A 23,857-nucleotide genomic window follows, 5' to 3' on the forward strand; every position below is an offset into this window, starting at 1 on the left:
TATCCTTCCGTGGTGGCTCCCTAAGGAGTTGGTGTTGGATGGAATGACAGCCACAACCTCCCTCAATCTGTCAGGGCCCCAGGATGATAAAATGCTGTTACGTGTTTTTCTGACAGTAACAATTGGATGCACCAATATTACAAAACATAGTCACAGGCTGGTTCATCTTGCACCTGGCATGTAGTTTCCTCTTTTATCCCCTACTCTCTGCCATTCTCCAATATTCCAGAACCAGATCTCAGATAGCCAGGTATAGTGCCAAATCCTTGATCGTGAGATAACTTTGTTCACCTGTGGCTCTTCATTTTCAGTGGCGTCTAGCTGAAACTTGCTGTCTCAAGATTTCCAGTTTCATCCTCTCTGATCTCCTTTCAGAGCTACGGACTTTTGTTTCTAAGGAGTTCTAAAGGGGCCAGGAGGGAGCCTGTGGCACAGCAGATTGCAGACCATTTGGCAGCCTGTCTATGGAACAGTCTTGGCCTTGAAAGCCCCCTATGGCCTGGCCATGACTCACTTGGCATCTACGTCACTTTAACTTCACGCACCTTGGCTCTAGCCAGGCCAGTCTCCTGCCTTATGACCCCAGTTCCTGTCGCCCTGACACAGTTCATCCTCATACCAGATTGCCTCTTCTTTCTTCCCCTGCGCTATTCAACTCATCCTTTAAGCCTTGATTCCTCCAGTTCTGGAGAAGGACATATAAGGATGCTTCTCAGTGGGAATCTGGCAGGAAAGTTTTCCTCTTCATTACGTTTTTTTAAAGACGATTTTTTACTGCATGCATTAATCTTTTAATTAAAATAGTTACTTTTAATTAATACATTATCAGAAGTAAAAGACAAGTCCACCCCCAATGCAGGACCACCGTCCTGCTTCAGTAAATGGACTGCAGGGTCCACCCCAAGATCCTTGCTGCCTGGGGGAGGTCCACATTGAGTGTCACCACCTTTGGTTAGCTCTGGGTGGAGGGCTCCCTTGAGGACTCTCTCCGGGAGATTCATGGTGTAACTGAGGGGCACGTGGTGCAGTGGGATCTGCCAGGCTAGGACGCAAGAAGCCAGAAACTCAGTCTTAGCTCCCTCACTAGCTCGGTCACTAAATCTCTTTGGGAGTCAGCTCCTTGAAGGTAAAATAAACGGACAGACTCGAGCTATGTGCTCATATGTTTGAAACCCATCTCAACAGGGATTTCTTCCCATTTTTCATATGCTCAACAGCCAAAAAAAAAAAAAAAAACCCACAAATAACAAACTTTGTTGGTCTTACTTCCCATGATTTAGGTTAAGAAAAAATTGATTTTCTGCATGTGCTTTTGAAAAGCAGAAAACTGCCACCTCCCAACCAAAATAATGGACTAGAGGGCCCCCTTCTGCTCTAACAAAACTCCACTGAGCTTGTTTATGTCTAATTTCTCATCTCATTTCCTTGAGATTTGCCTCCTCCAAAAAGCAGAAGAAAAAAATCCTGATTCGTTGGATTCCAGTTCAAGGGTTTACTGTATGAAGCCACGCTGGAGAGCCCTCTGGCCTTGTGAACATGCAGTCTGCAACCTGGACACCTTTTATTGAATGTCAAGATCCCCTTTGCATAGCAGAAAGGGGTCTGAGGAAAGCAGAGCGGCACAGATGGGGGAGGGGCGGAAGCAGAGCGCTCACAAACGTGCTCCCTGGCCGGGAGAAACGTGGAATCGATGGGAGAAGCATAAGTCATTCTTGACACAAACAAGGGTCCTGGGGCATGCACCCGCCCCAGTGCCTGGCCATGCAAGACGCAGAAACGGAGACCGCGGCCCGTCAGGACCATGGAGCCGATGCACCGATACGGAGAGTCCTCTGGGTGCCTCCGGAGGCGCCCGCAGGGTCTGGAGCAGAGTAGGGTCTGTGTCCATGTCCACGAGCATGGTTGGTTAACAGATAGCACCAGTTGGGAGGCTCAGGGCAGGAGAGAGACTGACGCTTTCAGACGCTAGCACCCCCCGGCCCTCCGGGGAAGAGACCCACTTCCTCCGTGACTGCTCTTGCAGCTCGAGCCTCTCTCTCACCCCTTCGCCCTGGTAAACCAATCAATCATCAGGATGAGGTATGACCCAGGGCACCACCTGCCTCTGGAGGGCCAGGTCTCTGCTGTGCAGTGGAAAAAGGCTGCTGCACCAGATTGAGGAATGGGGGCCGGGGGGTGGGGGTGGGGGGTTGCCAGGAGTATGCTCCCAGGAAGAGACTTCTGGAAGCACAACCCCGGGCATTTTGTTGTTAATCTGTTCCCCATTCCCAGTAGCTCCATGAGTTGGCCCCCTGTTGCTTCTGATTATTTTTAGAGAGTCAGGGGAAAGAGTGAGGAGAGAGACCAGGGGAGGTCAGGCCAGAGAGGTCTCTCAAATACCAGAGGTAGGCAGTGTGTGTGGTGGGGGACACTGCCCTGGGGTCAGGGGCCCTGGTCCCCGCCCTGCCACTCTCTTCTTGTGTGATCTTGGGGAAACCATCTCACCTGTGTCTCACTTTCCTCAGCTATCAAGTCAGGAAAATCCTATCCCGCCTACCTCAGAGGAATAGGCTAAGGGCAAAAATAGATAACGGATAGAAAACATGTTTTAAAAAAGTATAAAGCGCTATTCAAACGCGAGGCAGTGTTGTCATCACAGAGATGCCATCCCTTAGCACATCCCTCCTCTCACTGTCACACCTTTGCTTCCTTTTTTTAGGGTCTCTTAACCTTAGGACCATATTTATCTCAGAAGAGTTCCGAGACACGCTGATGGCTTCCCTGGATCACAATCGGTGATCCCAGAGGCCAAATGGGCACGCTAGGTGATAAGGGGGGTGCCCACAGAGGGGTGCTCGCCTCCTCCCCGTCCTTCTGGCACCTTCCCTGCGGGAAGCCACTCAGCCGGCTCCTTGGTCCACCCTATGAGAAGAGCTGGGCTGTCCATCCCGGCCGGATAGGTCTAGGCGACCCCTGCCCGACACTAGGGGACCCTGTCTGGAGTGCAATTCCTGTTCCCGATTTCCAGCAGGTCGTGGGTAGAGGGAGGGAAGGAGCCTGAGAACCAAGGGCAGGATCGTTGGGTCCTCAGGACGCCCCCAGGCTCGCCCCTCCCACCCCCTGCTCCTGTGGCCGGGCCCTCCCCTCCCCCGGCCCAGCCCTGGCCCAGCCCTAGTCTCGCTCTGGCGGCGCCTGGAGGGGCCGCGGGGCGCCGAGGCTCGGGCCGCCGCTGTGCACACGCAGGTGGTCCTTGAGCGACTCCTTGTAGCGGAAGCTCTTGCTGCACTCGCCGCACGTGTAGGGCCGCTCGCCCGTGTGGATGCGCTGGTGCTTGAGCAGGTTCTGCTTGCGGATGAAGCTCTTGCCGCAGAGCGCGCACTGGAAGGGCCGCTCGCCCGTGTGCAGCCGCTGGTGGTTCTGCAGGTGCTCCTTGCGGCTGTAGGTCTTCTCGCACTCGGAGCACTTGTAGGGCCGCTCGCCGCGGTGCGTCATCTGGTGGCGGATGAGGCCCGAGTGGCAGTTGAAGGTCTTCTCGCACTCGGTGCACTCGTACGGCCGCTCCTTGGTGTGGCTGCGGTGGTGGATGATGAGGCTCCTGAGCGCACCGAAGCTCTTGCCGCATTCGGGGCACGAGTAGGGCTTGCTGCGCGCGCCGTGCAGGAGGAGGCTCCGGCGGAGGCCGCCCGGGCAGCGGCTGCCGCCGCCCCCGCCGCCCCCCGGGCCCCCGCCCGCGCCCCCCGCACCCCCGCCACCACCGCCTGCGCCCCCGCCGCCGCCCTCGCCGCCCAGCTGCGCCCCGCCCGCGCCGCGCTCCCCGGCCAGTGCGGGGAAGCCGTCGTCCAGCAGCCCGCCCCCGCCGCGGCTCGGGGGGCCGCCCGCGCTCTCGGGGGCCGCCGGCAGTGGGGGCAGGCTCTGCGGAGCGGGCTGGGGCGGCGGTGGGGCCGGGGGCGGGTTCTTCACCATCAGCAGGCTGTCACCTGGGGAGGAGACACGAAGAAGTGACATGCTGACACTGCTCGGTCCGGGACCCACACCGTCCCTGCAAGGGGGCCCGGGTCCTTCACTATTTCCTCGGTAGTTTCCTGCGAGTCTCAGGCTAGCTGGGCCTCAGTTTCTCTAAAGGATGCGCGGATTGAACAAGGCAAATGGTCACGTCCTATATGGCTCTCGGGCTTCCTGACCTTCGGACCTGACCAAAGCTACCAGCTGGAGAGCACCAGAAGCCGGTGAAGCAGGTGGTGCCCAGTTAGGATAGGAAACATCCCCAGATGCTGGGCACTGGGTACCCTGTGTAAGTCTCCTTGGAAGGCAGAACTGCCTGCAAATAATGACTTAATTGTAGTCTGATGTTCAATGCTAATTAATCTAAGGAGAATCTCTTGACTGGAGGGAAAGAAATTGCCAGAACCTTTCCCAGGTGAGAAGCCTGTCTAAAGGCCTACAGGAATAGAACGCAGGGAGCTGGGACCATCACCACCCTCCAGTTTGCAGTTGTTTCTCCACTAAGCGGGTGGCCTTCAGTCTGGTACAGCGGCGGGGTCAGCTGGGTTTGTTGAATCCCACCCTGGTGCCTGACCCCATCTGGACTCCCACCGCATGTAACTGGCTCTCCATACCCTCGTGTAGAAGTGCCTGCCCAGCCAGCCTCCCCAAGAAGCACCTACTTGCTCTTGCAATGATGCCCTTTCGTTGCACCCCTGAGTATCCCCAGTCCAGTTTCCCATTGCCTTGAGGGTCAGAGAGGCACAAGGTCCAAGCTCTGAGCATCAGAGCTGTGATCTTAGGCCCACGACTCAGACTTCTGATGGAGGAACTACTGGGCTTGCTGACTATATTTAGGGGTCATCTTTCTCCCTTCACCCTCCATCACCTCCCCATCCCCAGTTCAGTCTTTCTCCCTGGAGGAGTCCCTCCCCACTTGGGGGGCAGCCCATGGAAGCCCATAGCAAAGAAGCGAAGCTGTGCTCTGTCCCCCACCTCTTGTCACATCCCTTCTCTCCTCTGCCCAGGACCTGTCTGCTTCCTGGAGGCCACTTCTCAGGCCATATATGCCACCCAATCCTTCATGCTGGCCAGTGCGTGACCTAAGCCTGTGCTCCTTATGTGACACTCCTTAACAGTCTGGGCCCACCCACCTCTATCCCAGTCAACACTGACCAGGCAGAGAATCATCTACAGAGGACACTGGCCAGGGGTAGAGACCAAATTAGCTCTCCTGGCCTCGATTCAGGATGTCATGCCTTCAATCGTGTGTGATCAGCCATGGCCTCTGTCGCAGCTGCGCTGTGGGCCTTGCTTTGCCCTCTCCCCGACCTGCTCTTCTCAGTCCTTTATAGGTGCTATTCTCTAAAGGACCCCCAAGGAAACCACGTGCATGTGCACCTCCATCTGGGGGTCTGTTTCCCAAGAAATCGAACCCCAAACAGTCATAATCCTACGCTGACAATTCAAACACAACATGAGCGCCTGTCCACTTTTGTCACTGTCCTGCCCTGCTCCCTCCTGCCCCCCACCTTTGTTCTCCCCTCCTGACCCAGCTTAGCTCCTGTGGTCCCTCTGCCCCTCTCTCCTCTGTTGGGCTTGCCTGGGGGACCCCCATGCAGTAATTGCATTCAAGCAGCTGAAGATTGCTGGAGAAAATCACTTATCTCAAAAGCCTGGCACCTCAGCTCATGGCCCAGCATGTCCCACTTTTCCACTCTCCATGGGGATTATGTCACATCTCCTCCTCCAGCCTCTAACATGAGGACTTTCGCTCCAGAACTCACTGGCAAGTAACTGACTCAGATACAAGCACATGACATCGTTCTGGCCGATGAGATGTGTTTGCCAGGAGGCTTCTGGGAAAGCTTCCTTACTCCTTAGAGAGAGTGCAGGAAAAAGATGGCCTTTCCTTTCCCTCTGGCTCTGGAGGTGATACCTGGAACAGCTGAGGCCACATGCTCCATCCACACCAAGAATGGCAGAGCAGAGTTAAGAACCTAGATCCTTGGCAATATAGCTGCATCCTTGAATCAACCAAGGCTGAAACTGAATTATCTCTTAGTTACATAAGAGAATAAATGCCTTTATTCTTTAAGGAGTTTGAATCAGGGTTCTAGAGCAGCGAGAGCATCCTACCAGACGCAACGGTGCAGCATCAGCCAACTTAAAAAGAACACTCCCTTGACCCATGTGCTCCCCCCCTCCAGCTGCCGTCTCGCTCACTTCTCTGCTCCTTTTCATAGCAGAATTCTTTAAGAGTTAGCTATACTTATTTTTACTACTTATTCACCTCCATTCTCTTTCAGACTATCACAATCAGGCATGTGTCCCAGCATGCCCCGAAACAACTTTGGTCAAGGTCACCAACAACCTACAAACTGCCAAATTCAATGAGCCTCTTCCTGGTCCTGCATACTCAACCCTTCCTCACACTGAACATAGTTAAGCCCTGCTCTCCCTTGAAGGACCCTTCTCCTAGCCTCTGTGATGCCATGTTCTTCTGGGTTTGAGTCTGAGTGTTGAGTCATTGGCCCCCGGGTACAGTGGTCTGGCCTGAGGCTCTCCACTTTCTCCAGAAGCACCTGGTAACCACTAAACTCCCAACATCTTTCTGCTTCAGTGGAGCCTCACGCATATTACCTTTGAGTGAATAGATTTTTTTCCTGTCTTACACTGTCAGAGGTCAGAGAGTAAAACACACTTATTAATATGTAAATCCAGGAATCCTTTTTCTAAAAATGTAATGTCCACTTAGGCTGACATCTGACTTTGAGTCAAACAGGACACAGGTCTTTCTCGTACATCGCAGGACCAGAGAAGGCAGCTGGCAGGAACAGGTGTCATATATTTCTGCATTTTACTCTCTACCCCACTCCCTTCCCTTTTCTAAGCCCTCTCCAGAAGACTGCCAGGTGATGCCATGTCTTACCAAAAGTCCAGCTGGTTTTCCTTGGCAGCCACAACACTAGGTGGTTTTAAACCTCAAGGAAATCGCAGGTGAGATACTAATTTCACATTCTAACATTAATGAGTGGAAGGCAGGCTCACTTTGGGAGAAAGACAAGAGGCTTTAGTAATTGGGTGGGCAGGAGAAGCATTTCTAGCTACTCCTATCTCCCAAATTCTGGGCATTTCTTCCCAAAGGCAAAGTTTCTAAGGCCTCCCAGAGACAAAACAATATGAGGCAAACTGTTCTATGACTCATTGGCTCGGCATATCCAAACTAAAGAAGTAAAGTCATTTTCAAAACCTTGCAATTTCTGCACAGGCTTTCCACAATCTGTTTTCACAACCACACGGGTCCCAGAAAAGGCTCCTCGAAGCCCATAGACCCTCAGCCACTTTGGAAAAATCAGAAGGTAGCACTGAGGGACAAAGGTTTGGGCAGGGCTTCCTGGCATAATAGTTGATGAACTGGTATCCCTGCCTTTGGGCCCAGGGCTAGCAGTGCAGAGAAAGAAGTAGAATCAACTGCTATGACTTTTTCCGGTCCTCACAGGCAGCCCCGGGATTTCTGTGTTGCATCCCACACCACCAGCAGGTTTGAAAGAGGACAGTTTAAATTCATTTTAGACAAGGGCATACACTGTTCCTCTGCCATTCCCTGCCCACTGCGCCAGCCCTAGCCTGCTCTTCCAGACTGAACTAAGTTTGTCCCACAGGGAGTGAGATCTGTTCACCCGAGTTTAAAATGTCCTTTCAGATTCAGAAATAACCTATGTCCTCAGCTCTTACATGGGTTTCAAGCTCTTAGAGGGTGTCAGGACTATGAACAAGGAACACATGATTAGCTGTCCCTTCACCACTCCAATCACCCAGAAGACACTGCGGTAGCTGATTCAATGGTACCATTTCTGCCACGGAACATAGTCTGATGCTAAGTGTCACATGTCCACGAACACAGGCCCAAGGTCATTGGCCAATAAGTGGGGCTTCAAAAAAAGACCCAAGAGTCCCAAGTCAGGTGCGATGTTTGGACTCATACTTGTTGGGAGAAAGAAATCCCCTCTTCCTATTTGAGCTTTAGGATCTTCCCAGTTTCTCTGGGATGTCAGCTCGGGGCTGCCTCGGGTACCCTGGCTGGTGTTTTCTAGTAAGTAAGCCCCCTGCTGCCATCAACTCCTGTTCAGCCTCACTGGCTCAGCTTTCTCCCAGCCGCCTCTACATTCCCTATTGCTATGGGTTGAATTCTATCCCCCACCAAAACATATGTTGAAATCTGGACCCCCAGTACTTCAGAATGTGACCTTAGTTGGAAATAGGCTCTTTGCAGATGTCACTTAACTAAATGTACTGGAGTAGGGGAGGCCCCGGACTGGTGTCAGTGAAATGACACCAGCTGAAGACGCAGACACACAGACCGTGTGGAGACAGAAGACCGGGGTGATGCATCCACAGGCCAAGAAACACCAAAGACTGCCAGCAAGCACCAGAAGCTAGGGAGGGGAGAGACAGTGTTCTCCTACAGCTTTCAGAGGGAGCATGGCCGTGCCAACCCTTTGATTTCAAACTTCAGTCCTTCAGAACTATGGGAGAATAAACTTCTGTTGTTGCAAGCCGGTTTGTGGTATTTTGTTAAGACAGCCCTAGGAAACTCACACACCTGCTATCCTCCAGAAGGAAGGGTGACAGTGCTTTGGTACAGGCCTTTGAAAGGCTGCATGACAGAACGTCGCCCTGTAAAGGGCAGGCTGGGTGAGCAACCATCCCTCTGGACAAAACACCCAGGGGTCCTGCTGGGCGCACCACTCACCGGGGCCAGAATCTAACCCGAGCTCTCCTTCCATGGAGTCACGTGGGCCCCACGGGTACGGCTGCTCCTCCTGCTTGATCCACGACAAAATGTCATGTGCGGAGATCAGAGACTCTGTTTATGAAAAGAAGGCAGTCTTAGATCCTGTTCGTTTCCACCGAGCTTCCCACCAAGGTTCAAAAACCGTCACATGCAGAGGCTGCTGCTCTGCTCAGAGAGCATGTGGCCGCTTTGGTACCTGTGTTTCATTTCTTACCAGTCACCCTGCCTTCTCAACAGCTCTCTAAATGTGATCTCAGGGGTGCTCAATGCATTCGATGTGGGCAAGGGGCCGTCTTTCAAAGTCTGTGTGGCAGCAGAGCCAGGGTCAGAACCCAGGTCTCCGGGGTGGAAGCCTGGTCTCTGATGGCACACAGGACCGAGGAAGGAGGGGTAGGGTTTAAAGACCAGCAACCAGGGAAGCAGTGAACAAAGGTCATTTATAAGAACTGTCCTAGACCCTTTCAGCCTCCCCACTGTAAACTTGTAGAGTTGACAAACTACAAGGAATCCTACATTTTACACCTGCTTCTCTTCCTGGTATGGGGGGGTGGGATCAGACTTTGGGGTCATAACTACCAAACAAGATGACACTGGCCTTCTCCAGCTCTGCAAGCATACGTGAACGAACATACACACACGCTCGCGCGCAATCCATCTGCGTGGGAGGAGTTTTCCTATTGTTCTTTTAGGCTTCCCTTTACACCTGGACCCTCCCCAGAAGTTTCCTGGGAGACATATAACTGGTATTCACTCACGGAAAATTCCAGAACATGTAAATTACTTTCTTTCTGTTACAGAAATATACACAACTTTTAAAAGGCTTTTTGGTTCTATTTCAGGAATCAGTGAAGTAATTTTAGTATCGGTTACATCAACATGGTAATTTATCAATTTAATGATTTCTTTGGAAAAACCCTCCCCATGTTCCTAACAGTTATATGCCAAAATGTGGACAAAGGAACATGCTGTATTTTATCCCCTGAGCCTTTCACTGGCTTTTGACCAAAAGTGACTTGGTCAGATTGATTCCCCAGCAGCTACAAAAGTCATCCTCAATATGCCTTCTGGGAGGGAGGGCATGCCTCAGTGGTAGCGCGCATGCTTGGTGTGCACGAGGTCCTGGGTTCAGTTCCCAGTACCTCCATTAAATAAAATTTTTTCTAAAATGCATTCTGGCAGCTGCTCACCTGAGTTGGGGTCCGTTGGAATATCCCTCTCCGCCAAATCCTGCTGATCCCACACGCACGGGTGCTCCTCCTGTTTGATCCGGGACAGGAGGTCCTGGGCTGAAGCTGGTGAGTCTGCTTGTGGGAACAAAGCAGAGGTGTCAGAGGACACAAAAACGCCTGCAAGATTGTGCTTTAAGTCTCTGACGTCATGCAATTATTTCTTTTCCCTAAAAGTCAGGAATAATTCTTCCAGGTAATTACAGCTTTGAGTCAGTTGGGCCCCAGCTCATGGAGCTTTTGCTGCCAGTAAGCGATGCTACAGGGAAGTGACAGAGCAGTGACTTTAGAAGAGCTGTTCTGTCCTTCAGGAACAGCCCCTTCGAGCAGGGTTCGTGCACGAGGCCTGAGCACCTTGTGGAAGGAGGTGTTTCTCATGCGGGGTTTTCCAGGAAAGTGACGCCTTCCAGGAGCCTTTCACCTTCACCATTTTAATGGGATTTTTCTAAGTTTATCCTACATTTTCTTTCCTCTGCAGAGTCTATTAAACCTCATTTACCCTTTAGCGCCTCCTTATCTCTAAAGGTCCCTCTGAAGACAGTAATACCATAATGCTTTCGAGGACGGTGCCAGATGAACTGGGAACCAGCTTTCCTCTGCTCAGAGGCTATTGTCACTTACCCAGGAGCATGAGGCTCTGACTAAGGGGGATAAGGTTTGCAGAGCTCTAACCTGGGGACAAGTAAAGAGCTGCAGTACGTTAACATCTCTTGTGATGGCGCATTTTAGGTGTCCACTCACCAAGGCCACGGGACCCAGACATGGGGCCAAATGTTATTTGTGATGTTTCCGTGTTTTGTTGTTTTGTGGGGTTTTTTTTTTTTTTTTTTTGGTTTTGTATTTTTGAGGAGTTTAACATTTGAATCAGTAGACTTTGGGTAAAGCAGATTATCTTCCATGATGTGGGGTGGGCCTCATCCCACCAGCTGATGGCCTTAGAAGACTGACATCCCCTGAGGAAGAGGGAGCTCTGCCAGCAGACTGCCCTGGGTCCCCACCCTGCCGGCCCCCCGCAGACTCCTGACCCGCCAATCTCCACAATCACAGAAGCCATTTCATTAAATCCAACCAATCAACCTCTCCTTACACAGGTGCGCACACATGCACCCTGTTGATTCTTCGGAGAACTCTGACTGATACGTCTCTTCTGTAACAGGGTTCTCAAGCAGGGCGCCAGCTGGAATGCCACGTAAGAGGAAGCACCCAGACCACCCACGGGACTGCAGCGGGCAGGGTCAGGCCCACAGGCAGCCCCTCCACGTGCTCGTTTAAAACAACTGGAGCTCTTCGCAGTGGGGAGCATAGCCCCCAAACCACGGAGCCTGCAAAGTGCCTCACACTCAGTACTTCTGCAGAAGCTGCTTCCCAAGGGGAGAAAGGAACAGTTAAAAACTGATATCATGAAGAAGAGAAAATAGAACAGCTCAGCCCTGGCAAACCATCCAGGGCGTGTGCCAGGTCTGCGCCCCAAGGGAGGCCCTGTCCCTCCACCCGCTTTCAGCTCGGGCCCCGGCCACGGCAGGCCACGCTGGGCGCCCACAGCGCACGCCAGCCCTCCCCTCCCCGCCGGCTCACGCACCAGAAATGGACTCTGTGGGGATGGCTCTCTCCTCCAGGCCCCGCTGGCCCCGGACACACAGGGCCTCCTCCCGCTTCACCTGCGAGGATGCGTCCTGCGTGGACACCAGGGGCTCTGCGCCTGGGGACAGAGAATCACGTCATTCAGAGCCTTTTTCTGAATGACTGCCACCTGGACGTTCTCGGGGTCAGGAGCACGCAGACAGCACTTGCCAGGGAAGAGCACAGGGGGCTTGGGTTCCTGTGGGCCACTCCGGGGAACCCCGAGAAGCAGGATGTCCTGGAGTGGAGAGGCAACCCATGTTTAGCACAAAGGGGTAAGACAAGCCACAAAATGAGGTGTGACAGGGCCGGGAGAGGTCTGGAAACAGCCCACCATGGGTGGGTGCTGATCAGGACAGGCCGTCGGTCTAGCTCTGTGTGGCAGAACATTCGTCCCTGTTCTATACCCGAGATGGAAAGAGTGAGCCAGACACAGACACATTCGTGCTCACAGACACACACACACCCGCACACACGATTAGCAGGGAGTTAGACTGGGCAAAGAGAAGCAACCCAGCCCCACTCCTGGATGGATAACGTGCAGCACCCTCATGCATGAAAGACAGTAACACATCCTCCTGGTAGACCCCGGGACATGGCCGACGGGGCACTGTCCTCTTAGGAGGGTCTGTGGTGTGATGAACAATACAGCCCTGGCAGGAGACAACTCAGGCAGCAGGAGAGACTAGATGAGGAATCAGAAGACGCGGATCCTGGTTTCAACTCTGCCCTGAGCCCAGCACGAGTCGCTTGACCTCTCTGGCTCTCAGTCTGCTCAGTCCTTCCACAGAATGGGCATAGAGTTCCCTGTTCTGTCTCGCACAGAGATGGCCGATAACTCAGTTGAGGTCACATTGTTTTAAATGTGAGAGGTTAGCACAGCTGCTGGCCTCAAACACTTGTGGTGCTTGAAGAGGAGGAGGGAGCCATGTAGACGAAATGTCCAGAACAGGCAAATCCATATGGGCTGGGGGTCATGGAGAACGGGAGTGACTGCTGCTGGGTGTGGGGTTTCCTATGATGAAAATGTTCTGGAATTAGATAGTGATGATGGTTGCACACCTTTGCAAACCACTGAATGATACACTTCAAGAGTGGATTTACGGCATGTGAATTATATCTCAGTAAAGAAAACAGATTGGGAAAGAGGGGGCTGCCTTCGAACTACCTCCTCAGGGAAGTTTCAGTGAACGTGCTCTCCACTTGAAAAGGAGGAAGGGGAGAGGGCACCAGCGGGTGAAGGCTCAAGTGAAAAGGCAGAGACTGCAGTGCAAGTACCAGGTTTCACCTGGTCTGATGGTGCTCAGGAGAGCTGAGGCCCCGAGAGGAGACCTCGAGGGCAGAGCTGGGACTAGAACCCTGGCCCCTTCCATTACCAGGTGGTTCCATTACCAGGAACTGGATTTCCTCGGAATGTAAGATGCTTCTCAGATGAGGAGAAAGCCTTGAAGGGTAAGTCTGCCTGTGATAGGGTGTCTGTGAGAATGGGGTGAGGGTGCTGGAGATGGCAGCCAAGCAAGAAGCAAGAGGCCACACAAACCATGCATTCACACATCCATGCAGATGCCCACTTGCCTGGGCCAGGGCTGCTCTTATGTCTAGGGTCCCTCATTGCAGGCCCCCGTCGGACCTGGGAGGCTGCAAGGCCACCCTTCCTCTTTTCTCCAGCTTACCTTGGCGTCTCCAGCTGCATGGCTCTAATCCAAAAGTCAAACGTGCACCCTGCACTTTCTGGCCCTGACCCTCTGCAGGGGTGGCGGGGCCTCTCTCCTGCCCCGCCCTGGCCCTGGGGCTCCCTGCCGCTGCCATCACCTGTGTCTGGATCCAGCAGGACTTCTCTCTCCTCTGGGTCCCTCTGCTCCCACACGCAAGGCTCTTCCCGGGGCTCAGCCTGGGATGGAGCATCTGGCTTGGGCACCGGACCCTCTGCGTCTGGAATGAGGTGGAAGGGAAGGAAGGACTGAGTGGAGCCCATCAGTGAGTCCCAATCAGGGGGGATGCAAAGCCCTCCCCTTCCCCAACTCCCCCGCCCACCCAAGGGCCCCTCTAGGTGGTGGCCGTTATGTGAGTGCCACATCATGTCTTATGAGGAACTGAAAACAAGTCAATATTCTCCAGCTTCTGGTGTAGAAATAGCTGGTCCCTGAAAGCCAACAGTGGATGAACTGTGGCGTACCCGAGTCTGCTGGGATGCAGGGTGTAGCAGGTACAAATGATGCCACCTGACTGTATTCCGAAGTGGTAACTGCACAGTGTTCGATCCTACAGTGGCAAGCCCTGCTTCTGGGCTTTACTTTTCATCCTGTTATAAATCATTCTAACTTGCTAGCATTACAAGCAAATCATTTCTTGCGTTTCCATGAGGTTATCAACATGAAACACCTTGCCCAGGGGTTGCAATGTGGGTTGAGAAGCATTTCACTCCCCTCTCCCGAGACGCCCACCAGGGAGGGAAGGCGCCCTTACCCAGGGACATCAGGGTTTTGTAGTTCTCCTTAACAAGGTTGTTGTAAAGCTCCTTCTGCCATTCGTCCAGGTTCTTCCATTCGTCCTCAGAGAAGTAAACAGCGATGTCGACAAAAGTCACTGGAACCTGGGGCAAGAGGAGCTTTAATCTGGCACCTCCTGTATGCTCCTCCCCACCGGCTCCCCGTCAGGAGCCCCAGGGCCAGTCCACCCGAGCCCAGCCTCGGCTCTCCGTGGCTCCCCACCTCCATGTCCCCGCCCGGCCCATTCCAGTGGAGCTAGGCTACTTGATCCCTCACCTACGTGTGCTTCCAGTTACAATGATGGTCACCACTACCTTTTTAAAATTAAACATTTAACCACATCCTCTGTAATTTCACTTTTAGGGAAACTTAGTACCTGAAGGTAAAGCTTCTGGCGTTCAAGGTGACAGAGATGCGGCAGGTGGAATGGGTGGGTCTCAGTGAGCCAAGTACAATAAAACCCTGTTATAAAACTTGTATTTCCGGTCAGGTCACCCCTACGTACACAGTTACATTCTCGTCCCTAAAACCCGCACGTGCTATGGCTCCGGAATCTTGATCTGCTTTGTTCACTGCCAGATCCCAAGCACCTAGAAGCACAGTCTGGAGTCAATAAATAGTTGCTGAATGTGTTGAACAGTCGTTGCCGACACCAGGAAGTTCCCACTGCAGGCTGAGTCACCCATCCTCTAATGTCGGTCACCAGTTACTCAGGGCGCTCTAATCCGCTCTCCAAAGCTGTTATTTCAGTTTGACAAGGATGCTGGTCTGTACTCATTTCAGTCACTCATGGGCATGGCCTCATCTTGGACAGAATCGTGAAATCCAAGGTTTCACTTCCACAACTTTAATAACTGAACTTCCCTTCTCCCCACGCTGCTTCACCGCCCCCACTTTCACATCCCAACTGAACCAGCCTTTCCCTCACTCTGACATCCAATCCTCAGCTTTCCCCACGGCCCTAATCCTAGTCCAACCGCCTTTCTACCCGCACACCTGGCACCTTGGTGTGACTTAGAAAAGGTGGCCCGTTCGGTGTCAGGCCCACTGGTGGCCTGCCTGGAGAGTGGGCAGCGCCGGGACACAGATGACAAGTGCCAGCGCCACCTCAGGTGCTTGTAACACCAAGTGCATCCAGGCAGGTGCCCTGTCACACCTGCGCACCGCGTACGGACTGACAGCTTACCACTCATCTGCAGAAACACAGCTAGAACTTCTGATTTCCTGGACCTGCCACCAGACTTGGGCAAGTCCACAACCTGGGAAAACTGACACAGACCACTTTCTTCATTTCAACTCCCCACTGCTGGATAAAAGTCACAAAATTCTGCTGCTGACACCCGCCACGTGCTCCTGCGTCTTGTCTCAAGGAAGCTTCCTGGTGATCTGGTTGGCATCTCACTGTGCTTCCTGGGAGGCTTTTTTCAAACCCTCCCCTCTCCATCTCCCTCTCCCTCACCGGGCCTTCCCCCACCTTCTCCGGCCTCCCCTCGCTGGCAGGGCCTTCTTCCTGCTGAGCCAAACCCCCTGCCTGGGCCTTCACCTCTCCTCCTCCTGCCTGGGACACTCAACCCAGACCACCTTCTATCTTTGACACCGTGAGTCTCTCCACTGGCTCTCCCTTCAGGGACCCCGACCCGAGAGGAGACCTACTCAACTCTGCCCCCTCGAGCGACTTGACTCTCCTCCTTCACTGAAACATCCCAAGACAGGCTCTGTGTTTTCTTCTTCACGATCCACGCAGCCTACCCCCAATCTGTCTGACCCCTGCTCTCTGGATCCACACCCTGGAAGGTCATCGGTGGCTCCCTGCTGTTAACCCTCACCCTTTCGGACCTCTTGGAAAGGTCAGACCACCTTCCTGGAATCATTTCCTGTGGTTTCCACAACGGTGCTGCCTCCTGCCTGGCCGGCTCGCGCATCCTTCACTGCTCCCTCTCCCTCCGCCGAGACCAAGGCTCTGCCCTCACCTTTCCCTTGGCAATTTCATTCCCTTCACAACCTCAGTGGTCACCTCTTCGCTGATGATACTTTCCTTGCTCCCTTCTAAGTTCACATTTCAACAGCCTTCTAAGTGGCTTCATTTACTCAACTTTTAAGTACCTCAAACTAAAGGTCTCCCAAACTAGGTTTATCTCTTCCAACACACCAACTCCTCCGCCTCCCATTACCATTTCTGCAGAGGGTCAGAACTCCAGAATGATACTCTTGCAGGCGGAAACAGACAGCCTTTGTAAAAACCTCACTGTGCTGGGACGCAGCAGGAGCCTGAGACACGGCTCGAGACTGCCAAGAGCCTGCAGCCGAGCTGGACAGAAAGACTACCCGTGAATTGTCCATAAGCAACTTACTGATTACTAGGACCCAAGAGGCACAGAGGAGCTGAGAGAAGAGCCTTTCTTGAATCTGGTGAAGAGAATGCATCTGGCAAGCCCAAGAGCCCACGATGAATTGAAACCCTTGCCAGCAACATTAATTCACATTCTCATGAAGCTCTGAGGTTGTGGAGGTTTTAAAACGTGTCCACAAATTCTTCGACAGTCCCTTCAAAAAATACAGCCTATGCTGTACACCTGAAACTAACATTGTAAATCGACTACACTTGAATAAAAAATAAAATTTTTTTTAAATTAAAATTAATTAATTACTTTAAAAAATAGAACCTAATTCCCCTCGAGTGTGGGCAGGATTTAGTGACTCGCTCTTAACAAATAAGTAAAGGACTGATGGGGTACAACTTCGGAGACTAGATAGTAAAAGGCACTGCATCTTCCACCCTGGTCTGTCTTTCCTGGATCACTCACCCTGGGGGAAGCCAGCTGCCCTGCTGTGATGATGAACAAGCACCCTCACTGTCCAAATTGTGAGGAACTAACTAAGGCTTCCTCCCGACGCAGGTGAGTGAGCATATTGGAAGCCAATCCTCCAGCCTCAGTCAAGCCTTCAAATGACTGAAGCCCCAGTCAACAGCTTGACTACAATTTCATGAGACTCTAAGCCAGAACCAGTCAGCTAAGCCACTCCTGAATTCCTAACCCACAGAAACTGCAAGATGATGATTGTTTTTTTTAGGCTGCTAAGTTTTGAGACACAGCAATAGATAACTAATACAATGAGCAACACAGTGTTGTCCCATCAACAAAATCAGTTAATCCTCACAACTCCACAAAGTAAACACGTTATCATCTTCATTTTACAGATGAGAACACTGAAACTCAGAGGGGACCAGCTGGGAACTTACTTACTAAATTACTTATTTATACTTCACTTCTTTCAAAAGAGGAATTGAGGAGGCTCAGAGACAACACAAAATGTACTTGATGTGTAGTAAGAAAACCAGCACATGGCAAGGCCAAGATTCAAACCCAAGCCTTCTGATTCCGGACCCCATAACCATTCTATTATTCCATGGGGGCACGTGTCAACTCAGGACCCCTAACACCTGGTTCAGTGCTCAGAACGCACAATAGTGCCACGTAAGGACATGGCCCTGAGTTAAAATGCAAGGCACAGATGAGAGACAAGGGCAGTGTGAGAGGAGACGCTGCCTGTGCAGCAGAAGCAGTATATGACAAAACTGTACTGAAAACGGGTCCCTGTGGGCTGCAGGGGCAGAGGGTGTCTTAGGGAGGAACCAAGCCACTGTCAGAACTAGGCTCTGTGCGGCCTCAACAGGTCACCATCAAGCACCTCCTCTGGCAATGGCACTGGGTTGGCTGCCAGATACAAAAACAAGGAAGACCCAGTCCCCTATGTGGCAGTGTGAGCTCTCCAGCTGGAGAGTCACTAGCAAACATTTTTTGCTATAAGCCTGGTATGGTTATCAGCACAGAGACACTGGGCAGAGGAAAACCAACCAAGAGACAAAAAAAAAAGTCAGCATGCAAGATGCCTGACGGCATCAGTGCTTTAGAGAAAATGAGAGCAGGGACAGAGGAGAGGGTGTGCTGGGCTGGGGGCTTGAAGGGCACGTTGGTCTGGTGACAACGGAGCAGACCCGTTGGGAGCAACCCCTGGCGGTGAGCTGGCAGAAAGGCATGGGTAGGAGGGGGTGCAGCAGAGATGAGGTTGGAAGGGTGGGAATGGAGGGAGGGGCCGTGGACGAAATGGGGGCTTTTACGCTGAATAAGATGGGAAGCTATATGAGGATTTGAGGCAGAGATGTAGTATGACTTTTTTATATTTTTAAAGGACCACTCTGGCTGAGAACAGACTGTATGGGGTAGGGGGCAAAGGAGACCAGGGAGGAGGCCACGGCAATAATGAGACAAGAGGTGATGGCAGATCAAGCTGGGTATGGTGGAGGCAGGTGGAGTGGTTGGGCTGTGGACACACTTTGAAGAAAAATCAGATGGCATTTATTAAGTTTATTATTAGTGGAGGTCAGGTGAGAAAAGGAAAAGGCAAGGATGACCCCAACACTTGTGGCTTGAGCAGCTGGAAGGATGCTCGTCAGTGGAGATGAGGATGACTTGGGGTAGAAGAGGTTTCAGGCAGAAATCGAGAGTTCAGTTTGGTTGGGCTCAATCTAAGATATTTACTGACACCCTGATGGAAAAGCTGAATTAATAGGCAGGACTGCAAATCTCGAGTTCAAGTGGAAGTCTGGGAAGGATAGAGAGAGAGGGAGGGAAAAATGGCGTTCGGGAGTGGACAGCACACAGATGGCACCCTGAGCCCGGATGAGATCACGAGAGAGGGAGTGAGTGCAGATAAACAACGAGCAGAAGGTGAGGACTGAGCCCCAGAATCGTTGGGAAAGGAGGTGAGGGCAGCGAAGGAGCTGAGAAGGAGCAGCCAGTGAGGTAGGGAAAGAACCAAGGCTGAGGGAGGGTGGGTCCTGGAAGGCAAGCGAACAGGCACTGTATGGTCTCTTGCATGAATGCAGCAGACAGGGCCAGGAAGATGAAGACTGGGACTTCAATACCACGGCTTTAGTGACCCTTGCCTTTAATACCATGGACGTCATCAGAGCTCTGGCATGACCAGCTGGATGGAGGCGGTGTAGCAAGAGCCTCATCCACAGGGGTTCTAGGGAGAATAATTCAATTACCAATTCACTGGAATACTGAGAAGAGAGGAACATGTTAAATGAGACCATGGAGGACACAGCAGCAGAATCCAGGCAGTGAGAAATTCCACAGGACAGATGGCCTAGCTTCTTCCCAGATAAACTACAAGGAAAAATGAGAGATGGAGGAGGAACTCATAGATTAAAAAAAGACTTAAGAGACATAGCAATCACAGTGTGTAGACCTATTTAAGTTCTGATTCAGGCAAACAAATGGAAAAAAATACATTAACATTTTTGGAAAAGCTGAAAATTTGAACATTGATTGGACATTTGAGTGGGTTGAGGTTTTTGCTGTGGTAGTAATAACATGGAGATTATTACTTTAAAGGAAAGAGTCTTTACCTTTCAGAGCCACAGACTGAAATATTTACAATGCAAATGATTGCTGTCTGAGATGGGCTTCAAAATAAAACGGGAGGGGGATGTGGGTAGGGAGTTAGATGAAACAAGATTGTCCGAGAGCTGATAACTGCCAGCCTCACTGTGGTAGAACATTCCAGACGAGGTTGTTAAAGTGGAGACAGGCTTTGAGAAGTTAGACAACACGGAGCCAAAGATGTTTGTGAGGTCTGACAAAATGAAATACAGAGTTTTGTTCACCTTTGCTGGTCCCCACCACCATCCCTGCCCCTGGGGACCTCCACTTACCTTAGGGACCTCCCCCTTGCTGCCCGGGGGCAGCCGCAGGACCCAGAAGTTCCTGTTCCGCAGCAGGTTCTCCATGTTCTCCAGCCGCCTCTGCAGCAGCCCGTACTCCTGCAGCAGGGTGCCCAGCACGGCCCACTTGCCCTCCATGTGGTTCCCGAACTCCACGGCCGTCTTCTCACAGTCAGCCAGCTTCTTCTCAGCCGTCCCCGTCCGTCCCTCCAGATTTAGCAGCTGGCTGGCCTGGGCATCCACCTTCCTCTCCACGGCCTGGATGGCTGCCACCACGGTCCAGAGAGAGATCTCAGCTGTGGGCAGCTGGGGCTCTCTCATCATGCGGTCAGGGAAGACGGGTGCCCTATCTGGGAAGGGTGGGAACTGGAAAGGCATGGGTCGCCTGGCATCCATGTCCCATTCTTGAGCCTGTGCACAAAGGGAGAAAGTGACAGCTGAGATGAGACCCTGTGTGAGGAGGGAGGGGGCCTGAGAGCAGGAACAACTAATCAAATGCCACAGACTCCCGTTCTCCTGCCAAGCCCCGTCCCCCAGGCTACAGCATTCAGCATTTGGCGTTCGGGAGTTCATCAGGGTCCCCAGCAACAGCTTGAACAGCCGCCCAGCCAACCTTCCCACTTCCTGCCAGCAGGAGTCAAGCTGGGAGTCAGGCCGGTCACTAGCTTCCTTACTATCCCCCTTAACCCTTGACAGGTCAAGGCTGTGGGCCTGGGGCCTAAAATGTGACAAGCCACTTTCTTTGCCTTCTAGAACAGCTGCTTTCTTCAGGGACTAGACTTAATGATAAACTCTTGAGATTTCCCCAGTGTTTTCTGTTTCAAAGTAAAAATGTTCCTATCAGTCATCTGCCCCTAATCTTCTCAGCAATCTCTAAGCAGGTTAGGGCAAGAATGTCTATCTCTGCCTTAAAGATGATGAAATAGAGGCACAGGGAAGGGGCTGGTCATTCTACGGCGCCTCAGTGGACCGCCAGCTGGAGCAGTTCTAGGTGCTGCAGGTAACAAGTTCAAGAAGCTGCTGCAGCCACCCTTCCAGCAGGGCCGCGCCCAAGGGAGATGCCGGCAGCCTGAGTGAGCGAACACATGAGCAGCCTTTTCTCCTTATGCAACTGTGGGTTCATATTTTCCAAAATACAAATGGGTTTGCCAAAAAATGTCATTCACTGAGGAAGGGAGGAGGTGGCATCCTTAAAAGGAAGAGAAGACCCTCCCCAGCTCCCTCCTGCTTCCCAGGGTGAGGGGTACCCTCTGGTACCTCCCAGCTCTGGGTCCTCACCCTGGAAGGTGAGGCCCCATGGGTGCAAGTTAGGAGCTGAGCCATAGGACCAAGAGAGGGTGGTCACAGTGCACTGATGACCTGGGGACTGGCACCATACCATACCAGCACCCAGGGCTTACTGGATGACAGTAGGGCTGATAATGGCCTCTCCTTGCCATGTGGGACAGGAGGAGATGTCATTTTCTATTCTGATGGTTGCTGCTGAAGAGGCCCTCAGGCTGGCCGAGGTGGAGATCTGTTACTTACAGGTGAACTGGGCAGGTTGGGACAAGCAGGTTAACTGCAACTTATAACTCAGAACAGCTGTGACAGCCACAGAGGAACATCACACAGCTTCTGGGGAATCACTCTTGACACGGGAGGTGGGGCAGCAGGGCCTGGGCCCGGGACTCTGCTCCGTTAGAGGCAGCAGCATCTCCAGCAAAGCCACAAGCTTGGACTCGTTCAGGAGTCACAGCAGCCAGGCCCTCAGAAGGGGGGAAGGACTTACGGTGGACGTTCACAAAATCACCAAGCCCAGTTTAATATTCACAGGTATTAGGGAAGAAAATGTTTACTCTACCCTTCTAGGTTCTTCAGCAAAGTTGAGTAACATGTATACATGGGAGAAACCCAGAAAAACAGAGTTATTCGCCAAAATAGCCCAAGCCACTATCTTAAATGCCATCTTCAGCTAAAGACAAAAGATGATGTTTGGGGTGGGGGGAGTCAGTTATGGGAGGTTACCAGGAAAAGGACAGTATACAGGGTAAGGGCATTATGCAGATAATAAGGCACTGCCTTCTCCACTGATAAAGAGCTTTTAGATTGAGTCATGCTCCTCTTCCTGGTACAGCGATGGAGATGTCCCTTCTACAAGGGGTAACTTCTACTGGGTTTTCAGAGCTTCTCCTGTACCCGCAGTTTCTCTAAAATAACCGTCTTAAAATAATCCTTATGCCAAAGACACATATTTTGGGGTGCCAAATTCTGCTCCCCTGTGCAGGTTTGGAGATCTAAAGCTGCCAAATGATCAAACACAATACAGCAGCTCCTGGCAGAACTGTCAGAACCCGGCTGGCTGAGATGCAGGCCAGGGACAGAGGGGGCCTCTGTGGGGTCCTGCCCGGGGTCAGCTCCCACACTCTCTCTGGGCAAAGCTCTCCAGGTCTCTCTCAGCATCACACCCTTGTGTCTTACACACAGGCCTGGAATACTGGCTCCTGAACTGCACACTGCGATCCTGATGCACCTTTAAGAAATGATTGGTGCCTACTCTCAACCCCAGAGACGCTGATTTAACTGGTTTGGGACCAGGTTTGGGTGTCAGGAATCTTGAAAGCTGCTCAGGTGATTCTAATGTGCAGCCAAGTTTGTTCACTGCTGGAAAGAAGGCAGAGCCACCTCTCCATGGCCCCTTCCCTCCACCACACCCAGTGCAAGGGAAATACGAATTGTGAAGGAAAAGCTGGGCTGGGCTAACAAGATGACTCACAAGTCTAAGAATGTGAAAGAAAAGCCGGGCTGGGCTAACAAGAAAAGCCGGGCTGGGCTAACAAGATAACTCACAAATCTAAGTATCGGAATACTGATCTGAATTCTGCTGGACTAACTCGTAAATCTAAGTTAATTAGTGTTGGTTTGCTGATTCCCTGTTTATGTTTTTTGCTTTTTGTTTTTGTTTATTTGCTAGCCAGCTGGATTTTCAAAGAGATATATCTGGCTTTGGAATGTTGGTTTGCTGCCTCCCTGCCTCCACTTTTGTGATAATGATGCTGCTAAAGCTGTTCCATGCCTATTGGCCGACTACCCCAAGCTTATACTTAACCCTGTAAAACCTCATGCGCACGTCTTGGAGGTGCTCAGAGCTTCGGAGCAGAAGCCCCTCTGAGCCCGCCGGCGTAATACATCTGAGTACTCCAACCCTCCGAGTGGTGCTTGTTTCTTGGCTGGCCTGTCGTTTCCATAACAGGATCACTCGTTATACTTGGTGAGGGAGGGCAATACAACATTTAAAAAATCTTGTCGCCGAAGTGGCTGCAGTGTAACCTGACGAGGGATCCTGCGCGCCCACGTCCCCGGCAGTGGCACAAGTGCGGCCGGCAAAGCCCTGGGCTGCCCCGCGCGCCGCCGAGCCCGGGCCGAGGTCGGGGACGCGGTCGCGGCTCCGCCGAGGCCCAGGAACCGCCCGTTCTGGGCCCCCAGCCCCGCGGGGCCTCCCCGGCCGCCGGCTCTGGGCCCGGCCGGCACGCGGCCTCGGGGGCCTGCCGCTCCGGGGCCGCGGGAGGAGCCTGCGAGGACGCCGGGCCGGGCCTGCCGCGCGCGCCCGCCGGCGCCCCGGCCCACCCGGCCTCCGCTTCCGCCCCGCACGGCCCGGGTCCCCCCCGGCGCCGACCGCCGCCCCGCGCCCGCGGCCCCGAGCCCCGCCCCCACGGCCAGGCGGGCGGCCATGGCGCCGGGCGGGGGTGCACCCACCTGCATAGGCGGCATTCCCTCGGCCATTTCCCCGCGCAGCGCCGGCTCCTGGTGGCAGACCTCCTCCGGGGGCAGCGCCTGCGCCCAGCTCCAGCTCCCGCTGTCCAGCCCCAGGCCCTGGATGCCCAGCTGCTGAGGCTGCGGCCGTGTTGACACAAACTGCATCCTGGGAGTGCTGTTCCCCGCTCGGGCCGGCCAGGGAGAAGAAGAACGTTTTCCAGGCGCCTTCCCCCTCGCCGGGGCCGGACAGCTCCATCTACAGCCCGTAGGAGCAAACAGTCCCCTTCGGCGGCGCTCC

The 23,857-nt window shown here is 52.9% G+C and overlaps 1 protein-coding gene across 1 annotated transcript; it reads right to left on the minus strand.

The window, feature by feature from the left end:
• Positions 1-783: 783 nt before the first annotated feature.
• On the minus strand, positions 784-23,857 carry ZNF282 (zinc finger protein 282). The gene is made up of 8 exons (XM_072964269.1): positions 23,560-23,857; positions 19,816-20,235; positions 14,071-14,197; positions 13,417-13,536; positions 11,564-11,683; positions 9,946-10,059; positions 8,717-8,830; positions 784-3,956 (listed from the first exon to the last, which is right to left on the minus strand). Exons 1-8 carry the CDS (start codon positions 23,722-23,724, stop codon positions 3,151-3,153), a joined length of 1,986 nt encoding a protein of 661 aa, XP_072820370.1. The 5' UTR covers positions 23,725-23,857; the 3' UTR covers positions 784-3,150.

This window comes from Vicugna pacos, chromosome 7 (genome assembly GCF_048564905.1).
Source record: "Vicugna pacos chromosome 7, VicPac4, whole genome shotgun sequence".
NCBI lineage: Eukaryota > Metazoa > Chordata > Mammalia > Artiodactyla > Camelidae > Vicugna > Vicugna pacos.